This window comes from Papio anubis, chromosome 7, assembly GCF_008728515.1.
Source record: "Papio anubis isolate 15944 chromosome 7, Panubis1.0, whole genome shotgun sequence".
NCBI classification, from domain to species: Eukaryota; Metazoa; Chordata; class Mammalia; order Primates; family Cercopithecidae; genus Papio; species Papio anubis.
Genome location: NC_044982.1, coordinates 32,763,523 through 32,788,010, shown reverse-complemented (window position 1 = coordinate 32,788,010; position 24,488 = coordinate 32,763,523). Strand labels below are relative to the sequence as shown.

The 24,488-nt window shown below is 43.2% G+C and overlaps 1 protein-coding gene and 1 long non-coding RNA gene across 12 annotated transcripts in view; one reads left to right on the top strand and one right to left on the bottom strand.

The window, feature by feature from the left end:
* Positions 1-21,960, top strand: part of ZNF410 (zinc finger protein 410) — a 46,331-nt gene extending 24,371 nt beyond the window's left edge. For 6 of the 11 annotated variants that reach the window (XM_021941371.2, XM_003902038.5, XM_003902036.5 and 3 more), the window contains 5 exons: positions 127-216; positions 12,715-12,840; positions 13,797-13,937; positions 15,124-15,251; positions 21,188-21,960. In XM_021941371.2, coding sequence (XP_021797063.1) covers positions 127-216; positions 12,715-12,840; positions 13,797-13,937; positions 15,124-15,251; positions 21,188-21,226 — 524 coding nt within the window. In that variant the 3' untranslated portion in view covers positions 21,227-21,960. Of the gene's footprint in view, positions 1-126; positions 217-12,714; positions 12,841-13,796; positions 13,938-14,224; positions 14,430-15,123; positions 15,252-21,187 lie in introns of those variants that run through there. The other 5 variants (XR_004184867.1, XR_004184868.1, XM_021941365.2 and 2 more) reach the window with 5 other exon arrangements.
* On the bottom strand, positions 7,720-19,264 carry LOC108586915. Its single transcript, XR_001904923.3, has 3 exons — positions 18,787-19,264; positions 14,308-14,468; positions 7,720-8,132 (listed from the first exon to the last, which is right to left on the bottom strand). It is a non-coding gene; the product is annotated as an uncharacterized LOC108586915 (long non-coding RNA).
* Positions 21,961-24,488: the final 2,528 nt, after the last annotated feature.

Genomic DNA, 24,488 nt, shown 5'->3' with positions numbered 1-24,488 from the left:
ATAACATGAATTAAATAAATCAGAGTAGGTAAGTCATTCGACTCTGAATAAAGTTGGTGGGAAAAGAGAGTAACAGGTAATCAGTTCATCAGAAGACTGAATCTTTATCTCATTTTCTGTCTCTAGGAGAGAAACCTTTCCTTTGTGAAGCCCAAGGATGTGGCCGTTCCTTTGCTGAGTATTCTAGTCTCCGAAAACATCTGGTGGTTCACTCAGGTATCAGAACCTTTGCCATTCATAGATTTTAGGAAAAGTAGACAAAAGACTAAAAGGGTTGTGGGGGTGATATAAAGACACCTAAAAAGAAACAAACTGTTCACTATGAAGATAGAAAGCTTATCATCATGACGGAATCAGAAGTCTAGGCCCTTAATTCTTATAATCAAGGGCGGGGGGGAACATCTAATTATTATTTTCAGCTGTGTTTCTAATACAGCCTTTTTTTGAACAGCAAATTTGGCACTCTGCTGGGTGCTTTATAAGTTACATGAAACGTGGACGCTTCTCTTTAGGAATTGATGTTTTTATCCTTGGGGAGGATTTCACATCAGAAGAAAGTAAAAAGATTGATATAAGTTGTAGCAGCACCAGTAATATTACTGCCTTCTGAGCAGGTGTTAGTGATCCTGCTTGAGTCACCATTTTGGCAGAAACTGTGCCTTTGGCAAATAGAACCACAAACCTTATCGTTGCAGATGTGGAGAAGAGAAGAAAGGAGTAAGATTTAGCAACCCATTTTCTGTTTGGAGCCTTAAATTAATTCCCTGCAATTCTGTCAGTTTGCTCACTCTGCAGATATATCTCATCTTCTCAACCAGAAGTCAGGTACAGCCCAGGGAAAAACCTGTATCTTGTTAGAAGGACTTTTTTCCTGTAGGACATGGTGATTTACTTGGAAAACAAGACGAGGAAGGTAGTTTAAGAAGGGCCTAGAATGTCAGAAAGGAGAGTTTGTGGAGCCTACTGGAAGTACAACCTGATGAAAACTTGGCTTACTGAAGGTTAATCTGGCAGTGATGCAGAAGCTAAACCAAAATAGGAAGAGATGAGAAGACTTTTTTTCAGTCTGGTCAAGAAGTCTGCTCCAGTGTAGTGGCAGGGAGCATGGAAAGAGACCCAGTGAAAGAATCTGTTCAACTCCGCAAATGATTGGCTATAAAGTGATACGGAAATGGAGGCAGCAGGTGAGGATTATTGATTCAAGAAGCATGGTAGTGGCCGGGTGTGGTGGCTCATGCCTGTAATTCCAGCACTTTGGGAGGCCGAGGCGGGTGGATCACTTGAGGTTAGGAGTTTGAGACCAGCCTGGCCAACATGGTGAAATCCTGCCGAGATCAGCCTACTAAAAAAATACAAAATTATCCGGGCGTGGCAGCACATGCCTGTAATCCCAGTTACTTGGGAAGTTGAGGCAGGAGAATTGCTTGAGCCCGGGAGACGGAGGTTGCAGTGAGCCAAGATTGTGCCATTGCACTCCAGCCTGGGCAACAAGAGTGAAACTCCGTCTCAAAAAAAAAAAAAAAAAAAAAGCATGGTAGTTTCAGGAGGTTGAGGCTGCAGTGAATTGTGATTGTGCCACTGCACTCCAGCCTGGATGACCGGGCGAGACCCTGTCTCAAAAAAAAAAAAAAAAAAAAAAGTGGTAGTGAAGATAAGGAGGGAAAGGGGGCTTTCCAGTTGTCAGGGTGACTCACATATTTATGAGGGGTTAGAAAAGTGTTGGATGATGAGTGCTAGAGGGGGTCTGTAGACTAGCCTTGTAAGTTCGTTGGAGGTGAGAAAAAAAATTCCTGGCGTACAACAGCTGTTTAGAATTTGTTGATTGAGCCAATGAGAATGAATAAAAGGATTGCTAAGTAACAGTGAGTGAGGACATAGCTGAGAGTAAGTAGCATAACTCAGATTTTATTACTTTTTTCTGCTACTGCTGAACAATTTAAAAGCTGGACACTGGAGAAAATAGGTGATGGAGGTTAATCAGAACAGAGGCTTGCTGAATAAGAGATGAACTCAAGGAGGAGAGGGATTCTAGAATGGAATCAGGTCATTGTTGAATGATGGGCCAAGGGGAAGCCAGAACATGACAAGTGGAAAGGAGGAACTGGAAGTTACTTATGAGGAAAGCAAGCTACTGCAGCGGGAGCAAGGAAGTTGGAGATTACAATCAGGAATGGGCATTGCAGAGTTGAGCTATTAGGAGTGGAGCAGTGTTTTAATATGATGACAGGTTCTAAGCAGAGATGGCAAACTGGTATCCTGTAGGCTAGATGTGGACTTCAGATGTGTTTTGCTTGGATTGTAGAGCATTTTTATTTTACTTTACTGTGTCAGATTATGTGAAAGATTCACCAAAGTAGAGAAGTTTTTTTTTTTTACATAGCAACAGTGGTGTTATACCTATCAAAATTAATAATTCCTTGGTTTTATCTTATAACCAGTGTTCAGTTTTTTCTACTTGTTTCGAAAATTTCTTTTAAAGTTGGTTTGTTTAAATCAGGATCCAACAAGATCCAATATTATACTTGGTTATTAAGTCTTTAAAACTCTAGATCTTTCTACATGGAGTTTTTGTTGTTGTTGTTGTTGTTTTTCATAGAGTTTTTGCAAAACAGTTAGTTGAGTCCTGTAGAATACCCCACATTCTGGATGTGTTGGTTTGCTTCCATTTATGTCATTTAACTTGTTTCCCTACATTTCCTATAAATGTAAGTAAGCTCTAAAAGCTTCAAAGTTTGGAAGTTTTGGGCAAGAATATGTGAGAGATGGTTCTGTGTGCTTCATTTTGTGTCACATCAGGAAGCTCACAGTGCTTGGTTGTCAAAATTGATCCATGGGTTCAGCTGGCCTAATCCCTATATTGTAAAGTTCCCTATGAACCTTTCACTTTCTTTTTTTTTTTTTTTTTTTTGAGACAGTTACTACTGTGTTGCCCAGGCGAGAGTGCAGTGGCATGATCTTGGCTCACTGCAGCCTCCACCTCCTGAGTTCAAGCAATTCTCCTGTCTCAGCCACCTGAGTAGCTGGTATTACAGGCGCATGCCACTACGCCCCACTAGTTTTTATATTTTTACTAGAGATAGGGTTTCACCATGTGGCCAGGCTGGTCTTGAACTCCTGACCTCAAGTGTTCTGCCTGCCTTGGCCTCCCAAAGTGCTGGGATTAACAGGCGTGTGCCACTGCACCCAGCCAACCTTTCACCTTTTGATTTCATTCCTAAATGATGCCTGAATCCCTTATTTCATTAAGGATTGTAAAATGGTGGTTTTTCTTACTCATTTACTCTTTTCTCGTTAGTTGGAATTCTTCTGTACTGTGGGACTCTGTAGTTGGACTCTTTTCCACTAATATCAAGTATAGGGCTATTTGATCATTTGCATAGCCAAGGCAGGATCAATGTGTAATTCTTTTAATTGTGAATTTTGAGAATAAGGAATTGATGCTCTAGTTACTTCTAGTATTTCATGTTTGATGCTATTTCAAATGAAATGTTTCCTTGATTTTATTTTTGAGTTGTTCATTGCTAATATGTAGAAATATAATTGAATTTTGTACATTGATCTTGCAACCTTGGTAAGTGCTTGAGTTTTAGTAGTTTCTTTCTTTTTTTTTTTTTCCTTCCAGCTTTTTAGTTCAGGGGTACATGTGCAGGATGTGCAGGTTTGTTACATAGGTAAAGGTGTCTTTTACCATGGTGGTTTGCTGCACAGATCATCCCATCACCTAGATATTAAGCCCAGCGTCTATTAGCTATTCTTCCTGATGCTCTCCCCCTCCTCCTACACCCTATTTTTTCTGTTTATTTTTTTTAGAGACAAAGTCTCACTCTATTGCCCAGGCTAGAGTGCAGTGGCACCATCATAGCTCACCGAAGCCTTTGAACTCCTGGGAACAAGTGATCTTCCCACCTCAGCCTCCCCAATAGCTGGGACTGAGGCAGAAATTTAAAAATAAATATGCATTCATTCACTCCAAGAAAATAACAGGCAACGCAAGGGTTAAAAAGAAAAGAACAAGTTTTCCTCTGCCTAGCAAGTTCACTTCAAGGACAGTTAAAAAGTAACACTGTGGCCGAGCGCGGTGGCTCAAGCCTGTAATCCCAGCACTTTGGGAGGCCGAGACGGGCGGATCACGAGGTCAGGAGATCGAGACCATCCTGGCTAACACGGTGAAACCCCGTCTCTACTAAAAATACAAAAAATTAGCCGGGCGTGGTGGCGGGCGCCTGTAGTCCCAGCTACTCGGAGGCTGAGGTGGGAGAATGGCGTGAACCCAGGAGGCGGAGCTTGCAGTGAGCCGAGATCGCGCCACCGCACTCCAGCCTGGGAGACACAGCGAGACTCCGTCTCAAAAAAAAAAAAAAAAAAAAAAAAGTAACACTGTTTGAGAAGCCAAGGCCAAAAGAATGGACTCCAGACACCCCCTCTTCCAGAGCAAGGTTGAAGGAAAAAAAAAAAAAGAGAGAAAGACAAATTCCTTTACTGTTATTCACTTCCCTGGCTTCTTAAGCATAACTGTTTTACAAATGTCTGTATTTAGCCAGTTCTTATTTTTCTTTCAATGCAGTTACAAGGCCACCAGCTATGCAAGGCCACAAGTTATGCTATGCTATAGATTATGTGACCTGTCACGATTAACTGCTTTTGTTTTACTTTTATAAGTCTGTCTGTAAAAACCCCACTCCGTCTTTGTTTAATGCTCAGCTTTTTGGATGTGAATCCACTGAGCTGGTGCGTACATAAAATAAACAATCCTCCCGTTCTCCATATCAGCCTTTCCAGTCCTTAATTTCCCGCAACAGGACTACAGGCTCACACCACCACATCTAGCTAATTTCTATTTTTTTTTGTAGAAATGGAGTCTTTTTGTGTTGCCTGGGCTGGTCCTGAACTCCTGACCTCAAGTGATATTCCCACCTTGGCCTCCCAAAGTGTTGGGATTACAGGCATGAGCCACCACACCTGGCTGAGTTTTAGTAGTTTTTAAAAAATAGATTTTTTAGTGTTTTCTACATAAAAGATCATGTCATCGGAGATTAAAGATAGTTTTGCTTCTTCCTTTCCAATCTAGGTGCCTTTAATTTCCTTTCTTTTCTTTTCTTTTTTATTTATTAATTTTTTTTGAGACGTGGTCTCCCTCTGTTACTCAGGTTGGAGTGCAGTGGCATGATCATGGCTCACGGCAGCCTCGACCTCCTGGGCTCAGGCAGTTCTTCCACATCAGCCTCCCGAGGCTGGGACTACAGGCGCATGCCCAGCTTTTTTTTTTTTTTTTTTTTTTTTTTGAGTCTCACTGTGTTGCCCAGGCTGGAGTGCAGTGGCACAGTCTCAGCTCACTGCAATCTCCAGCTCCCAGGTTCAAGTGATTCTTCTGCCTCAGCCTCCCGAGTACTGGGATTACAGGCATGCACCACCACGCCCAGCTAATTTTTGTATTTTTGGTAGAGACAGGTTTTCACCATGTTGACCAGGCTAGTCTGGAATTTCTGACCTCAAGTCATCTGCCCGCCTTGGCCTACCAAAGTAGTGGGATTACAGGCATGAGCCACCACGCCTGGCCCCCAGCTAGTTTGTTTTTTTCTTTTTCTTTGAGAGAGTCTCTCTCCGTCACCCAGGCTGGAGTGCAGTGGCCGGATCTCAGCTCACTGCAAGCTCCGCCTCCCGGGTTTGCACCATTCTCCTGCCTCAGCCTCCCGAGTAGCTGGGACTACAGGCGCCCGCCACCTCGCCCGGCTAGTTTTTTGTATTTTTTAGTAGAGATGGGGTTTCACCGTGTTAGCCAGGATGGTCTCGATCTCCTGACCTTGTGATCCACCTGCCTCGGCCTCCCAAAGTGCTGGGATTACAGGCTTGAGCCACCGCGCCCAGCCCCCAGCTAGGTTTTTAAAAAATTTTTACAGAGACAGGGTTTTGCCGTGTTGCCCAGGCTGGTTTCACACTCCTGAGCTCAAGCAGTCTTCCTGTCTCAGTCTTCCAATGTTGGGATGATAGGCATGAGCCAGTGCACCTGGCCTTAACTTCTTTTTTTTTTTTTGGAGCAATCTCAGCTCACTGCAGCCTCTGCCTCCTGGGTTCAAGAGCTGGAATTACACACGTGAGCCACCACACCTGGATAATTTTGTATTTTTAGTAGAGACAGGGTTTCAGCATGTTGGCCAGGCTGGTCTTGAACTCCTGACCTCAGGTAATCCGCCCATCTTGGCCTCCCAAAGTGCTGAGATTATAGGCGTGAGCCATCGCACCTGGCCTAATTTCTTTTTCTGGCTAGTAGTACAATGTTGAATAGAAGTGGTGAGGCCCGGCGCAGTGACTCACACCTGTAATCCCAATGCTTTGGGAGGCTGAGGCAGGCAGATCATCTGAGGTCAGGAGTTCGAGACCAGCCTGGCCAACATGGTGAAACCCTGTCTCTACTAAAAATACAAAATTATCCAGATGTGGTAGCTCATGCCTGTAATCCCAGCTACTCAGGTGGCTGAGGCATGAGAATCACTTAAACCCAGGAGGCGGAGGTTGCAGTGAGCCAAGATCATACCACTGCACTCTGACCTGGGTGATAGAGCGAGACTCTGTTTAAAAAAAAAAAAAAAAAAAAAGAAAGGTGGTGAGAGTATGCATCCTTGTCTTTTTCCTAGTCTTAGGGGAAAAGCATTTATTCTTTCATGATTAATTTTTTTTTTTTAAAAGACAAAGTCTTACTCTGTTGCCCAGGCTGGAGTGCAGTGATGTGATCTTGGCTCACTGCAACCTCTGCCTCCTGGGTTCAAGCGATTGTCCTGCCTCAGTCTCCTGAGTAGTGGGGATTATAGGCGCCCGCCACCATGGCTGGCTAATTTTTTTTTTTTTTAGTAGAGGTGGGGTTTCATCATGTTGGTCAGGCTGGTCTTGAACTTCTGACGTGAAATGATCCACCTGCCTCAGCCTCCCAAAGTGCTGGGATTATAGGTGTGAGCCACCGTGCCTGGTCTTTCATGATTAAATTTGATGTTAACTGTAGTTTTTTTCATAGATGCCCTTTATCAGATGAAGGAATTTACCTTCTCTTCCTAGTTTGTTGAGAATTTTTATTATGAATGGGTTTGGATCTTGTTAAGTACCTTTGTGTGTCTATTGAGATGATCTTGTTGTTTTTGTACTGTATGCTACTAATGTTACTGCTAACAGTTGGTTTTTGGATATAAAACTAACTTTGTATTTCTAGGGTAAATCCCATTTAGTCAGGGTGTATAGTCCTATTTATATGGTGCTAGACTTGGTTTTGTCATAATTTGTTAAGAATTTTTACAACTCGCTGGATGTGGTGGCTCATGCCTGTAATCTCAGCACTTTGGGAGGCCAAGGCAGGAGGATTGCTTGGGCCTAGGAGTTCTAGACCAGCCTGGGCAGCATAGGGAGACCTGTCCTCTACAAAAAAAATCAATCAGTGAGAGAGAGGGAGGGAGGGAAGGAAGGAAGGATGAGAGAAAGGGAGAGAGAGAGGAGGAAGGCAGGAGAGTGGAAAGGAAGGAGGAAAAGGAGTCTATATGTTCATGAGGGATATTGGTCTGTAATGTTTTCTTGTGATATTTTTAGCTTTTTTATCAGGGTAATTACAGTGACCTCCCTAGTTCAAGCGATTCTCATGCCACAGTTTCGCGAGTAGCTGGCACTACAGGCATCCACCACCATGTCTTGTTAATTTTTGCACATTTTTTTGTAGAGATGGGGTTTTGCCTTGTTAGGCTGGTCTTGAACTCTTGGCCTCCAGTGATCCACCTGCCTTGGCCTCCCAAAGTGCTGGGATTATAGGCGTGAGCCACCATGCCTGGCCTGGTTGTTATTTTCGGAGCTTCTCATGCTGTATTTATGCTTTTGACGTGACCCATTTGTGTTGTTATAGCCTCTTTGCTTTATAACACAACAACAGTTCCCAGGCTTACCTCAGACTTGGAATCAGCTATTCCTCCATGGAGTCCTGGTTCCTTATAGTTGAACCACAGTCTGGGTGCCATGTGCCCGTTGCTGTTAGGTTGTCATTGTTGGCAGGGCGCAGTGGTTTATGTCTGTAATCTCGGTACTTTGGGAGGCTGAGGTGAGCATATCACTTTAGCCCATCAGTTCAAGACCAGCCTGGGCAACTCGGTGAAGCCCTGTTTCTACAAAAAAAATACAAAAATTACCTGGGTGTGGTGGCATGCACCTGTAATCCCAGCTACTTGGGGGGCTGAGGCATGAGGATCGCTTGAACCTAGGAGGTGGAGGCTGCAGTGAGCCAAAATGCACCACTGCACTCCAGCCTGGGAAACAAAGCGAGACTGCATCTCAAAGAAAAAAAGAAGGTTGTTACTGTTTCTAGAACTTTTTGGTGGAAAGAACTAGAGAAGACATATTTTTGAAAATAAAATAATTGGTTCATATTGATAATTCCAATTTAAATTTTCACATTAAACAATTTTCAGGGAATTTTTTTGTACTTTATATTTTTTTCTCTTACACTGAAAATCTTGGTTCCTAACATTAATGCAATATTGTTTCAAAATGATAATACCAATATTATCAATTTGTCTACAGAATGAAGTTTAAGACTCTTGGAGCTGTATTTTTCTTAGAATAATACTATGTTTAAATACCTTTTAAATCATTGTTTTAATATATCGCCAGCCTGATATATAGATTTGCTTCAGTTTCTTTTTGAAGTCTTTTTAATATGTAGAGTCAAAGCTAGATGCATTCAAAAAGCCTTGATTATAGGTGTGTCACTTTACCATGTTCCCTCCCTCCTCCTCTTATAGATATAACCACTTTTTATTTCCTATTTGGTTTACTTTTCCAATGGTTCTTTTTGCATATACAAGCAAATGCAGGTTATTTTTCATATTTCCCTCCCTTTTCATCCATACATTTTTAAAGTTGAGATATAGTTCACATACCATAAGATTCATCTCAAAAAAGTGTGCAGTCCGGCCGGGCATGGTGACTCATGCCTGTAATCCCAGCACTTTGGGAGGCTGAGGCGGGTGAATCACCTGAGGTCAGGAGTTCAAAACCAGCCTGGCCAACATGGTGAAATCCTATCTCTACTAAAAATACAAAAATTAGCTGGGGGTGGTGGTGTGTGCCTGTAATCCCAACTACTCACAAGGCGGAGGCACAAGAATCAACTTGAACCCGGGAGGCGGAGGTTGCAGTGAACTAAGATCATGCCACTGCACTCCAGCCTGGGTGACAGAGTGAGACTCTGTCTAAAATATAAAAAGAAGACAAGTGTGCAGCTAAGTGATTTTTAGTAGTAATGTAATTATCCCTTGTTATCTGTGGTGTATAGGTTCCAGGACCCCAGCAGATATCAAAATCCACAAATAACCCAAGTCTCTTAACATAAAATGGCATGGTATTTGCATATAACCTACACATATCCTCCCATATGCTTTAAATCATCTCTAGATTACTGATAGTACCTAATACAACGTAAATGCTATGTGAATAGTTATGCCATATTGGTTTTTTATTTATATTTTTTATTACTATATTGTTATTTTTTATTTATTTATTTTTTTAGATGGAGTCTTGCTCTGTTGCCCAGGCCGGAGTGCAGTGGCCCATGATCTCGGCTCAATGAAACCTCCACCTCCTGGGTTCAAGTGATTTTCCTGCCTCAGCCTCCCAAGTAGCTGGGATTACAGGCACGTGCCTGGCTAATTTTTGTATTTTTAGTAGAGACAGGGTTTCACCATGTTGGCCAGGTCTTGAACTCCTGACCTCAAGTGATCTACCTGCCTTGGCCTCCCAAAGTACTAGGATTACAGGCATGAGCCACCACACCTGGCCTGTTATTTTTTATTTTTATTTTTTCTGAATTTTTTTTATCTGCTTGGTTCAATCAGTGGATGTGTATGGCCAACTATATATTCATATATTCATAGTTTTATAGTTTTCTCTACTGTCCAACTCCACAACATTTCATCATCCCAAAAAGGATCCCCATATCCAGGAGATGATTAAAAAAAGAAAAAGAATTCCCATTATTAGTATCATTGCCCATTTCTCTCTTCCTCCAGCCCCTGGCAACCATTACTCTGCTTTCTGTCTCTGGATTGATTTGCCTGTTCTGGACATTTCATGACTTTTTCTTTTTTTTTTTTTTTTGAGACGGAGTCTTGCTGTCTCCCAGGCTGGAGTGCAGTGGTGCGATCTTGGCGCACTGCAAGCTCCACCTCCCAAGTTCACGCCATTCTCCTGCGTCAGCCTCCCAAATAGCTGGGGACTACAGGCGCCGGCCACCATGCCCAGCTAATTTTTTGTATTTTTAGTAGAGATGGGGTTTCACCGTGTCAGCCAGGATGGTCTCGATCTCCTGACCTCGTGATCCCCCGACCTTGGCCTCCCAAAGTGCTGGGATTACAGGAGTGAGCCACCGCGCCTGGCCTTTTTTTTTTTTTTTTTGATGGAGTCTCGCTCTGTGGCTCAGGCTGGAGTACAGTGGCATGATCTTGACTCACTGCAACTTCCACCTCCTGGGTTCCAGCAATTCTCCTGCCTCAACCTCCGAAGCAGCTGGGATTACATGCGTCCGCCACCACGCCTAGCTAATTTTTGTAGAGATGCGGTTTCACCATGTAGGCCGGGCTGGTCTTGACCTCCTGACCTCAAGTAATCTGCCTGCGCGGCCTCCCAAAGTGCTGGGATTACATGTGTGAACCACTGCGCCTGGACAAAATAAATTTATTTATTTTATTTATTTTAGATTCAGGGGGTACATGTGCAGGTTTGTTACAAGGGTATATTGCATTTGGGCTACTAATGATCCTGTTGACCAAGCAGTGAACATAATACCCAATAGGTAGTTTTTCAGCCCTTGCCCCATAGCTGCTTTTGGAATCCCCAGTGTTTATTGTTCCCATCTTTGTGTCCATAAGTACCCAGTGTTTAGCTCCCACTTACAACTGAGAACATGTGGTGTTTGATTTTCTGTTTCTGTGTTAATTTGCTTAGGATAATGGCCTCCAGCTGCATCCATGTTGCTGCAGAGGACATGATTTTATTCTTTTTTATGGCTGCACAGTATTCCATGGTGTGTATGTGCCACATTTTCCTTATCTAATCTACCACTGATGGGCACCTGGGTTGATTCCATGTCTTTGCTGTTGTGAATAGTGCTGCAGTGAACATGTGAGGGCAGGTGTCTTTTTAGTAGAGCAGTTTATTTTCCTTTGGGTAGATAGTAATGGGATTGCTGGTTCAAATGGTGACTCAGTTTTTAGTTTTAAGGTTTGTAATATTCTACCCTGTTTCTATTGTATAGCTTTTTTTTTTTTTTTTTTTTTTTTGCTATGCAGGACTATTGCAGTATCTATAGCTTTTTAGTCAGTCTCTGTGATGAATATTTACGTTGTTTCCAGTATTTAGCCATTTAAAATAATGTTGCAGTGATGAATAACCTTGTGCATAGAGTATTTCACATTTTGCCACTATAATTTTGAGATATATTCCTAGAAGTGGGATTCCAAGGTCAAAGGGCAAGTGCATCTACAGTTTTTCTAGATGTGGTCAGATTCCCCCAAAGAGGTTTTTGTATTTTGCATTCCCAGCAAAATACAATCAGCAATGAAGATTGCTGTACCATGTGTTTATCAATTGTGAATTTGTTCCTAGCATTTAGAAATTGGGAGATTCTACTTAAAAATCCTTATTTAAAAAAAAAATCAGAACCTGGCTGTGCTAGGCCTTAATGTACCTATGGCAACAGCTGGCTAGAGCTGAATAATAGCTGCCCGTTTTCTAAGTACTCTCTAGGTTACTGTGGCCTCCACTGGGCCATTTTACTTACTTTCGCTACCTATCAGTCCCCTATAGACAGGAGTTTTTGACCTCTGCTCTAAGTATGGTTGTTTGGGTAGGTAGAATGGAGACGGAGAGTCTGGGACTTGAAGACATAGAGGACAATTTAGATTACTATGTTAGAAGAGCCACCAGTGTGAATGTTGACCCTAAAGAGGGTGGCAGGGAATATGTCAAGGGGATATTAGGAACCCAGGATTGGAATCCTTGAGGAAAGCACATATCCTAGAGGTCCATGTAAGACTATCTGAAAAAGAAGGCCTATTTTTTGTGGTTGCCATGGTCCTATACCAAAGAGGTTTTGTGAAGGCAGCATTACAGTGAGTCTGAAAAGGACCAGGGGCTGGGAGCGGGGAGTGTGCTAAAGCCCTCCTGGTGTACTCTTCCTGCCTTACCCCATATGCTGAAGTTTGAGAGGCTGGGAAGGTGGGGAATGGGAAAAGGAGCTGCTGCTTATGTTGAGTTTAACATTCTTTGGGTTTCTCCATCTAGGTCTTGAGTTCATTCTCTTCCTGTCCTTTTGGCTTCCCTGGTTTTTTTTTTGGGTTTTTTTGGTTTTTTTTTTTGAGACGGAGTCTCGCTCTGTCGCCCAGGCTGGAGTGCAGTGGCCGGATCTCAGCTCACTGCAAGCTCTGCCTCCCGGGTTTACGCCATTCTCCTGCCTCAGCCTCCCGAGTAGCTGGGACTACAGGCGCCCGCCACGTCGCCCGGCTAGTTTTTTTTTTTTTTTTTTTTTCTGTATTTTTTAGTAGAGACGGGGTTTCACCGTGTTAGCCAGGATGGTCTCGATCTCCTGACCTCGTGATCCGCCCGTCTCGGCCTCCCAAAGTGCTGGGATTACAGGCTTGAGCCACCGCGCCTGGCCGTTGGCTTCCCTGTTTAACCTGGTCCCTGTTTCAGGAGAAAAGCCTCATCAGTGCCAAGTCTGTGGGAAGACCTTCTCTCAGAGTGGAAGCAGGAATGTGCATATGAGAAAGCATCACTTGCAGCTGGGAGCAGCTGGGAGTCAAGAGCAGGAGCAAACTGGTGAGGAGGGTGGGCAGAGTGGAGGGCTATACCTTCTAGGGTTCAAAGAGCCAAATCACTGTCTTGCCTGGTTATCTGGAAATTTTCTGATTCTGTTTTAGGTAGATAGACCTGGTCTCATTTGATGGGCTGATGGTTTCCAAACATAGCTGTACAGTAGAATCATCTGCAACCTTTTAAAATTTGTATACTTTTTGTTGCTTTTCCCTCCACCAATAAAACAAAGCAATCTGATAAATGAGATAATTTGCAAGATCCCAGAATCTGTAGTTTTAAAAGTTCCCCTAGTGATTTTGATGGTAACTAGTGCTGATTCATGAACCAGCATTTGAGTAACACAGTGATAAAAGATTTCTGCATGGCAAGAGTTTAAGCTTTTTTATTTTTTTAGATGGAGTCTCGCTCTGTCGCCCACACTGGAGTGCAGTGGCGCCATCTCGACTCATTGCAACTTCTGCCTCCTGGGTTCAAGCAGTTCTCCTGCCTCAGCCTCCTGAGTAGCTGGGATTATAGGCAGGTGCCACCACACCTGGCTGATTTTTGCATTTTTGTAGAGATGGATTTTCACCATGTTGGCCAGGCTGGAAGCGTATTTTACTTACCAGTCATGACTACCTTTTTGCCCTGTCTGAAATTTGATAACTCTTTTTAATTCTTATTCCTTTGCCATATCTTTCCTTAATTATTCCAAATATTCCTTTCTAAAGATCCACCTATCCTGTTTCATACGCTAATTCTTCAGATGCTGAACACAAGCAAGGATCATTATCTTCTAAGGCTTACTCTTTCCCTTCTAGGTTTATTCTTGTTTCTCGAAAGTAGGTGAAATAGGTGGCATCCCATCTATAGGTTAACTTCTAGTAATGAAAGAGAAGGCCAGCTTCCTGTTGAAAGAAAATGAGGACCAGGCACAGCCTTGATTGCTGTATGTCTCTCACAACCTATTCTCTGTGCAGCTGAGCCACTAATGGGCAGTAGTTTGCTTGAAGAGGCTTCAGTACCCGGTAAAAACCTGGTGTCTATGAATTCCCAGCCCAGCCTTGGTGGAGAGTCCTTGAACCTACCAAATACCAATTCTATCCTGGGAGTTGATGATGGTAAGACTTCCAACTCTGCTTTATTTGGGAAAAATGGACTGCAACTAGGGGCTAAGGAACGGGGTGTCTCCACAATGTATGTTTAAATTTCATTTCTTATGAGTAGCTGTGGTATGAGTAACATTTGTGTTCTTATTCTCTGGGGTGGATTAGTGAATCTGTTTAAAAAAAATTTTTTTTCATTGAAGATAATATAATAAAAGAATAAAAAGAAAAAAATTCTTAAGAAAAAATTATTCATAATCCTAGCATCCTTAGCCCAACTATTTCTATCTTTCCTATTGCAGTTATGGAAGAACTTAACTTTTAAAACATTTAAACAGAACATAACCAGGTTTTACAGAGGAGATATAAAGCAATTTCTCCATACCTTCAAAAGCCATATCTTCTGGAGAAAAGAAAGGGCTCTCTAGGAAACACTTGCTCCTCTCTGGTATAGAAATTTCACCCAAGTTACACAGGCCAGGCCCTCTTCTCTGAAAAACTTAACAGGTGAGGTCAGCATGCATTTATTCAGTGCCTACTGTGTGCCTGGCACCATGGGAAAGACAAAAGTAGAAGATAGGAACCTTAAAATCCAGTTGAGAACTGAAAGCTTACATATATATGGGAAAGAACATTGAGAGATAAAAGACAGTATATAAGCCAACATTAAATTATGGTACAGCATAAAATAGTCATATAAGCTAGAAAACCCCTAGAAGAAACTTTTAATTTTTTGAGGGCTAAGTGGTATAACCATAAACTATTTCCAGAAGATTTTCATGGTGATCCCACTGATGAACATTTAAAAACTGTGAGGCCCTGTGTTTTTGTTACTCTCATCATATTCAGTTAGTAAGTGCTATTAGTATCATTGGCGACTGCTTTAAGGGTGGCTTTGGTTCCCTTACCTGCTTGCCTAAGAGCTTTTGCCCGTTTCATACATAGTTTTAATTCAGTTAACAGTGCTAATTCCGTATTATTCTAAATTCTGTATTAAGATTTCTTGCCTTTCTATTCTCTTTTTATAATACTTTCCAAATTTACTGATAATGCTTATGAGACAGGATTAATTTGGAAGAAATAGAGGAATGTGGGAAATAGAGGAATAGAGTTTTAGAGTTGTTAATGAGAGGCTTAATGATCCAGATAGGTATATCTCTGGATTCACTTTTCATTGAAACATTTTTCTGTTGCTTCACAGAGGTGCTTGCTGAAGGATCCCCACGTTCCCTGTCTTCAGTGCCTGATGTGACACATCACCTGGTGACCATGCAGTCAGGGAGGCAATCATATGAAGTTTCTGTCTTAACTGCAGTAAATCCACAAGAGGTAAAGTGGTCTCTTGCCCTTTGTTTCTGTGGCAATTTGTGTGGGGAATGATTGAGAATTTAGAGGACCTGAAAAAGTCTCCAGTTTCCATTTCCTGGAAACTTTGACACAAATATTTTCCTTTAAATTAAGCATGAGTTCAGCTTGAAAGGAGCCTGAGGGTTAGGGTCTTAACGAATTGGAGATTGGTCTGTTACAGCTGGGACTCGCAGCTTTAAAGTTCTTTTATACACATTCCTCGTTGATATCTGTTCCTACTATTCTCTGCCACACTATAACATGAAGATGCAGCTTTTATTTTATAAAGGCACACAGCAGGCACTGCATAAATGCATGTTGACCTCACCTGTTAAATTATTCAGAGAAGAGGGCCTGGCCTGTGTAAATTGGGTGAAATTTCTGTACCAGAGATGAGCGAGTATTTCCTAGAGAGCCCTTTCTTTTCTCCAGAAATAACATCCTGGAAAAAGTCCCTCAGCAAAAAAGATAGTAACAAAATCATTAAACGTAATTATTGCTCATTCTGCTATGGTCATGTCTGGGAGATACCAGGCTTAACCAAATGGGCATATACAAATTTGTTCACTTGCTTGCTAAGTGAGAACCATTATCTAAATCAGTGGTCTCCAACCTTTTTGGCACCAGGGACCGGTTTCATTTCACCTTAGATCATCAGGCATTAGATTCTGATAAGGAGTGCGCAACCTAGATCCCTCAAATACACAGTTCATAATAGGGTTTGTGCTCCTATGAGAATCTATTGCTGCTGCTGATGTGACAGGAGAGGTGGAGCTCAGGTGGTAATGCTTGCTCTCCTGCTGCTCACCTCCTGCTGTGTGGCCCAGTTCCTAACAGGGCATGGACCAGTACTGGGTTTGACTCAGAAAACAGAATGCAAACTGGTCAGTCTTTTAGAATCTTGGGATATTTCACTGGTCTTGTGTCATGGGAGTGGATTACTTCATCACAAGCACATTCATAGGCATAAACTTTTGTCAAAACCTATGTAGCTTGGATTCTTTCAGTATTACATTAGTTTTTATGGTGTTCTTCCATCTTTTCTCCCTTTTTTTTTTTTTTTTTGAGTCAGAGTCTTGCTCCGTTGGCCAGGCTGGAGTGCAGTGATGTGATCTCAGCTCACTGTAAGCTCCGCCTCCTGGGTTCACGCCATTCTCCTGCCTCAGCCTCCCGAGTAGCTGGGACTACAGGCGCCCGCCACCACGCCCGGCTAATTTTTTTGTATTTTTAGTAGAGACAGGGTTTCACCATGTTGGCCAGGATGGTCTCGATCTCTTGACCTCGTGATCTGTCCACCTCAGCCTCCCAAAGTGCTGGAATTACAGGCGTGAGCCACTGTGCCCAGCCTTCTTGCTTTTCATTATAACCTTTATACCACAGTAAGCTATTACATCATTTGAATGATTCTGCATCCTATATTGAATATTCTCCATTACTCTCTAGTATCTTTGGGGGTACCCAGGATTATAGGGTTCTGGGCATATATGTTAATGCTTTTGCCAGGACTTTTCTATTCATTGTCATGACCCATTTTCTTTGCTTGTATTTAAAGTTTTTGCTCTTGATATCATTGGTTCTTTCCTAAGTCACTTTTTCTGGTAACTGCTTTGGAATGAATCATACATGTCTCACAGAGTCTTCGTCTTTCTCCTCCATTTTTCTTGTCTTCATTTTTCTATTTTAAAGCTTTTATTATGGAAATTCTCAGAATATAGTGAGAGAGAGACTAGTATGATAAACACACGTCAAAGTTAGGGCTGAGAGCGGCAGCTCACACCTATCTCCTAACTTTGACAACTGGTTTTTTTTTTTTTTTTTTTTAGTTTTTTTTTTTTTTTTTTTTGAGACGGAGTCTCGCTCTGTCGCCCAGGCTGGAGTGCAGTGGCCGGATCTCAGCTCACTGCAAGCTCCACCTCCCGGGTTCCCGCCATTCTCCTGCCTCAGCCTCCCGAGTAGCTGGGACCACAGGCGCCCGCCACCTCGCCTGGCTAGTTTTTTGTATTTCTTAATAGAGATGGGGTTTCACCGTGTTAGCCAGGATGGTCTCGATCTCCTGACCTCGTGATCCGCCCGTCTCGGCCTCCCAAAGTGCTGGGATTACAGGCTTGAGCCACCGCGCCCGGCCACTAGTTTTTTTTTTTTTTTGAGATGGAGTCTCACTCTGTTGCCCAGGCTGGAGTGCAGTGGTGCGATCTCAGCTCACTGCAACCTCCGCCTCCGGGTTCAAGCAATTTTCCTGCCTCAGCCTCCTCAGTAGCTGGGATTACAGGTGCCCACTACCAAGCCCGGCTAGTTTTTGTATTTTTATTAGAGACAGGGTTTTACCCTGTTGGCCAGGCTGGTCTTGAACTCCTGATCTCAAGTGATCCACCCGCCTCAGCCTCCCAAAGAGCTGGGATTACAGGTGTGAGCCGCTGTGCTCGGCCCTAACTTCGACAGTTTTAATACTGTATCTGTTAGAGGCATATACTGAAATACATACAGAAGAAATGACATGCCTACAATTTGCTTTGAAATACTCCATCACAAACAGCAACAACAACAAAAGGAGGAAATAGATAAAACAAGAACAGTATAATGTTAATTGTGTCTTTGTTTTTTGAGACAGGGTCTCACACTGTCACCCAGGCTGGAGTACAATGGCACAATCACTGCTCACTGCGCCTTCAACCTCCCAGGCTTAGGTGATCCTCCTTCTTCAGCCTCTCGAGTAGTTGCGACCACAGGCACATGCTACCACGCCCAGTTAATTTTTTTTGTATTTTTTGTAGAGATGGGGGTCTTATGATGCCCAGGCTGGTCTTGAACTCCTGGACTCAAGCAATCCACTTGCCTCCGCCTCCCAAAGTGCTGGGATTACAGGCGTGAGTCTTGGAATTGGCTTCAGAGCATCCATGTGTAATAGGTGCTGCCCATTTACAGCCTCAGGGAGACAGCATAACACAGGCTGCCTAAAAAACAAGACAGACCTGGGTGTGGTGGATGGATCATGCCTATAATCCCAGCAATTTTGGAGGCTAAGGTGGGAGGATCACTTGGGGCCAGAAGTTCGAGACAAGCCTGGGCAACAGAGCAAGATCCTGTGTTTACAAAAGGTTTTTTAAAAATTAGCCAGGCATAGTGGTACATACCTGTAGTCCCAGCTACTCCAGAGGCTGAGGCAGGAGATCAACTTGAGCCTAGGAGTTCGAGGCTGCAGTGAACTATGATTGTGCCACTGCACTTCAGCCTGGGAGAGATCCCATCCCAAAAATCAAACAAAAAAAAGGAAGTATGGTCTTCACTCCAGGAGGACACAAAGGGCCTGCAGGCCCTAAGTACCCAGTTTCATAATGGAAGCCCAAAACACTTAGAAAAATATTAATAACACAAAGGGGAAAGTGCTGTCCTTGATGTAGCTGAAAATCCTGCACTGTCACTTTTTCCTCATGGGTTTTTGTATATTTACAAACATACCCTCTGTCTGAGCCTCACTTATTTTGTGTTTTCTTCACTTTTACCATTCTCCTCCTCTTACCACAGGCATTTCCATTGCTTATCCCCTCCTTTTCTTTCTTCACTAACTTGGGTCCTCCAATACCTTCCTTTTTTTTTTTTTCAAGCTGTGAGGTCCTCAGAGTTCCAGGCTTAGTCCTCTTCCTCATCCAAGGTCTAGGTAATAACTTGCCATTTCTCCAGTGAGTGAGGAATTTGATTCCTTAAGAACTTTTCAGGTGCCAGAGAAGGTGAAGGCTATTTGCAACACATGTCCATTTCACCTTTTTGGAGATAACCAAGCAGTACAGATCAAAGTCTACTGATGAACTTGTAATTCCTGTAAATATGCTCTAAAAATAAAAATAGCTTATCAAGAATACCAGAGAACAACCAAATCTGTTATCAGAAATTGTCATGAGAGGCTGGGTGCGGTGGCTCATGCTTCTGATCCTCGCACTTTGGGAGGCTGAGGTGGGAGGATCAGTTGAGCTTAGGAGTTTGAGACCAGCCTGGGCAACACAGGGAAACCCCATCTCTACAAAAAATAAAATAAAATTAGCTGGTCCTAGCTGCTTGGGAGGCTGAGGTGAGAGGATCACTTGGGCCCAAGAGGTTGAGGCTGCAGTGGGCCATGATGATGCCACTGCACTCCAGTCTGGGTGACAGAGCCAAACTCTGTTTAAAAAAAGAAAGAAAAGAAAAGAAATTACCATGGGAAAACATCAGAAACTACAAGTCACCTCTCTTTGGTTCAGATGGAAAGTCTCTGTTTTTCCTCATCATTGTGCCACATCTGAGAATTAGATGGAGGACTCCTTGCACAGGCCCAACTGGGACCCCCAGGGCTTTGGGCTCTAATACTTACTAAAGGTCATTCTAAATGGGGCTCCATATTGACATTGAGTTCACATTCTTGAACTCAAGAACCAGTATAAGAGATTCCCAGCTAGTGGTTTTTTTTTTTTTTTTTTTTTTTTGAGACGGAGTCTCGCTCTGTCGCCCAGGCTGGAGTGCAGTGGCCGGATCTTAGCTCACTGCAAGCTCCGCCTCCCAGGTTCACGCCATTCTCCTGCCTCAGCCTCCCGAGTAGCTGGGACTGCAGGTGCCCGCCACCTCACCCAGCTAGTTTTTTGTATTTTTTAGTAGAGACAGGGTTTCACCGTGTTAGCCAGGATGGTCTCGATCTCCTGACCTCGTGATCCGCCCGTCTCGGCCTCCCAAAGTGCTGGGATTACAGGCTTGAGCCACCGCGCCCGGCCCCCAGCTAGTGTTGACTGCATCTTAGATTGCTTTCCAAATAAAACAAGGCAAAAATAGAAATTACAAATTCTATAATATTTCTTATAAAGTACCTTTGCTAAGTTTGACTGCAAAGGTCTGGATCTTGGCCTCCATTAAAAACACACTATTCTTAACTTTCCTGCCACACTTATTAGATTTTAGTAAGTTCAGTTTTTGTCCTGAGTTTTACTGAATTGTTTCCATCTCATTTTTGTTTGTCTGAAAACAGTCTCACTCTGTCACCCAGCCTGGAGTGCAGTGGCATAATCATAGCTTACTGTACCCTTGAACTCCTGGGCTCAAGCGATCCTCCTCCCTCAGCCTCCCAAGTAGCTAGGACTGCAAGCATGTACCACCATGCCGAATTTTTAAAATTTTCTTGTAGAGACAGGGCCTCACTGTGTTGCCCAAGCGGGTCTCAAATTTCTGGTCTCAAGCAGTTCTCCTGCCTCAGCCTCCCGAAGTGCTGGGATTACAGACGTGAGCCACTGCACACAGCCTCATTTTGTTTTTATATTAAAATGGAAACCAATTTCATTTATTACTTCAAAAGCTCCTTTGAATAGAGCCTTGTGTATAGAGTAGAATGTTAGTGGTAGCTGCCATTGTGCAGGAGTCCCTTAGGCTTATCTTCCTTCATCACAGCAAAGGTATTCTTTTAAGCCCAAGGAACTCCTATATCTTTTATGAGCGGGTTTCAGCTCTCATATAGTACTTATAAAGGAATAGCTCCTCTTCCTATTTCCTTCTCCTACTTGAGTCTTCAGCCTGTCCTTTGGCTGACATGTATAAGATTTTGGTTCCACCATTTCTGTTTTCCCTGTAAGTTAAGAGATTCCTCTGTCACTGACTGGTGAGTAGATAACTACACAAATAATAGTTTGGCTTATAGACTCAGAATATTCTATTGCCAGAGTTAAAATGCAGCCTTATGACATGACTAAAGTGCTGTCTCAAGGCCACAGTGACATCTGTCAGTCTGTGCATGTGTTTGCTTTGGAAGTGGATGCCCTTCGTTTACCCCTTCAGTGCACTCTCCATCCTCCATTCTTAATCCTTTTCCTGCAGTGCATTCTCCGTCCTCCTCCTTACTTAGTATAAATTATTTTTTCTGTAATTCAACTGTAACCTATTCTAGATTTGCTTTCCATCTTTTACAGTTACTAAACCAAGGAGATTTAACTGAAAGACGGACATGAGCGTGGGTGCTGACTCCTGGAAGAGCAGCTCTATCTGATCTCAAAATGCATATACTGGGAACAGGATGCCATAGCCCACAACAGAACCAGAATGAATCTCTGAAGGACAAGACTCTGCTTTTGCCACTCTTCCTCTTTCCTAGTATAGAAGATGGATGTAGCAGAGCTTCTTTTCTAACTACCATCTGATCCAGACGAGGAATGAAGCAATGACTGTGGGCTGGGAAACTGTACCTACCTCTCTTCCCAATGCAAAATTCTGGGATAGACCAAAAGTGAATTTGATTATGTGTTGGCTGAAGTTCTTCATTCTGACTGTTGAGGGGAGGTTTTCTTTGAAGAGTTTTCATCTCAGACTCAGCTGTCTTTTCACATGGGTGAAATAATTCCTGCTACCAACAACAGAGCTTCACCAGGAAGTTGAGCTTTCAAGATGCCTTGTTGCTTTGAAGAAGGGAGTGATGTCAATTCTCTTGTTACATTCTCCCTTTAGCAACCTGAGTAAGAGACTCTGCCACTGGGCTGCAAAAAAATAAATTACTTGAATCTCCCCTTGGCCCAGGCTGAGGTACTATCTTGTCCTATACACTTCTACTTGGTCACTTTGCTTTCTTCTTTAATGGAACATACAGTAGCATGTTAAGAGGGATTTCATGTTTTTGTTTTTTTAAAGTTAAAAATTACATGATGCAGAGATTCAGGTTTTCCTTTAAATAAACAAAACAGCCCAGTCAGTTCTTTGGCTCTTGTTTTACACAAAATTTGTTTTATTAGAGATTAAGAATTTAGTCTTTCTCTTTAAGATAGTGTACTAATTAACCCTGAGAATTCCATGCAGGTGAAACTGAACCGAGTCGTCTTAGGAAACAACAAGAACATTGTCATTTCTTAAGCCCAGGTGGTAGTTACTGGATTATCACTCTGTCACCACCAAAAAAGATACATCTGAGAAAATGGCAATAGAAACTGGTACTTTTGAATTTTTCCAGAAAGACAATTTTTTAAAAAAGGATGAGAAAGGTGCTTTAGTTAGAGCAGGCACTCTTGTTATCATCCTGTCTCCACAGCTACTGAGAAAATATCTAATCATCATCATGATTTGAGACAGGGTCTTGCTCTGTCACCCAGGCTGGAGTGCAGTAGTGTAATCACAACTCACTATAACCTTGAACTCCTAGGCTCAAGGCATCCTCCCACCTCAGCCTCCTGAATAGCTAGAACTACATAGGCATGCACCCACCAGTCCAGCTAACTTTTTGTGTTTGTTTTTTGTTTTTTGGTTTTTTTGAGACGGAGTCTTGCTCTGTTGCCCAGGCTGGAGTGCAGTGGCGTGATCTTGGCTCACTGCAAGGTCCACCTCTCCCCCTCCCGGGTTTACGCCATTCTTCTGCCTCAGCCTCCCAAGTAGCTGGGACTACAGGTGCCCACCACCGCGCCCGGCTAGTTTTTTTGTATTTTTTAGTAGAGATGGGGTTTCACCATGTTAGCCAGGATGGTCTTGATCTCCTGACCTCGTGATCTGCCCGTTTCGGCCTCCCAAACTGCTGGGATTACAGGCTTGAGCCACCGTGCCCGGCCGTGTTTTTTTGGTAGAAATAAGGTCTCACTATGTTGCCCAGGCTGGTCTTGAACCCCTAGCTTCAAGCGATCCTCCTGCCTTGGCCCCCTCAAGTGCTGGGATTACAAGCATGAACCACTGCACCAAGCCAGAATATCCTATTATTGGTGAGAAGAAAAGTATTCCAAAGTTCACCTACTAGTAGAAAAATCTTGGTTGTCTGGGAAATTTTAAGTTTATTTAAAATGAACCTCATGCTTACATAAACACACAGGCACATTCTAAACAGATAACAGGAGAGAATTGTTTTAAATTATTCTTAATTTGTTAATAACATGCATAATCACATAGTATGTAGACTGTATTCGTGGCAATTACTTGTATTCTTAGAATGCCAGTTTCTGTTTCATGCAGCCTTTTATATTAGAGCAGTGGTTCTCAGCCAGGGACATTTTTGCCCCCTGCAGACATCTGGCAGTATCTAGAGACATTTTTGTTGTCAAAACTGGGGAGAGGGGTACTACTGGCATCGAGCAGGTAGTGGCCAGGGATGCTGCTAAAGGTTTTTTTTTTTTTTTTTTTTGAGACGGAGTCTCGCTCTGTCGCCCAGGCTGGAGTGCAGTGGCCGGATCTCAGCTCACTGCAAGCTCCGCCTCCCGGGTTCCCACCATTCTCCCGCCTCAGCCTCCCAAGTAGCTGGGACTACAGGCGCCCGCCACCACGCCCGGCTAGTTTTTTGTATTTTTTAGTAGAGACGGGGTTTCACCGTGTTAGCCAGGATGGTCTCGATCTCCTGACCTCGTGATCCGCCCGTCTCGGCCTCCCAAAGTGCTGGGATTACAGGCTTGAGCCACTGCGCCCGGCCTAAAGGTTCTACAATGTACAGGACAGTTCCCTTCCCCAACCCTCAACAAAGAATTAGGTGGCCCAAAATATTAATTGCACTGAGGATAAGAAATCCTGTACTAGAAGTTGTAAGTTTTTCATCCCCCATGGGCTAAATCTGATGCACAGATGTATTCTATTTTGCCCATACAATATTTCTAAGTAATTTTTAAATTAGTTGGTAGCATACAAATTTCTGGCTTGATGAAAACATGGTTGATGTACTAACTCTCAGCCTATATTCCAGCAGGATTTGATACTTGCCAGTCTCTACCGTCTCCTACTGTCTACACCCACTCCACTGATGCATTTGTTTCTGCACTAGCCCCTATAGGCATTTGGGCCTGTGCTGTCTTTTCTGTACCTATTCTCTAAGTGAGGCACAAAGCAGGAACCCTTAACTCTAGGCTACGATCCCTCCACCTGGGCCTCCCCACTTTGATTTCCTTCAACCATTCCCTGTTATCTGCTACTTTTTTTTTTTTGAGACAGTCTTGCTCTGCTGCCCAGACTGGAGTGCAGTGGCATGATCTCAGCTCATTACAACCTCTGCCTCTTGGGTTCAAGTGATTCTCTTGCCTCAGCCTCCCAAGTAGCTAGGATTACAAGCACGTGTCATCACGCCCAGCTGTATTTTTAGTAGAGACAGAGTTTTGCCATGTTGGCTGGGCTGGTCTCAAACTCCTGACCTCAGATGATCCGCCAGCCTCAGCCTCCCAACGTGCTGGGATTACAGGCGTGAGCCACTGCGCCCAGCCTATTAATCTTCTACTCTTCATTTCCCCATCTTCTAGCAGTAGCCATGACTCGAAACCCAAG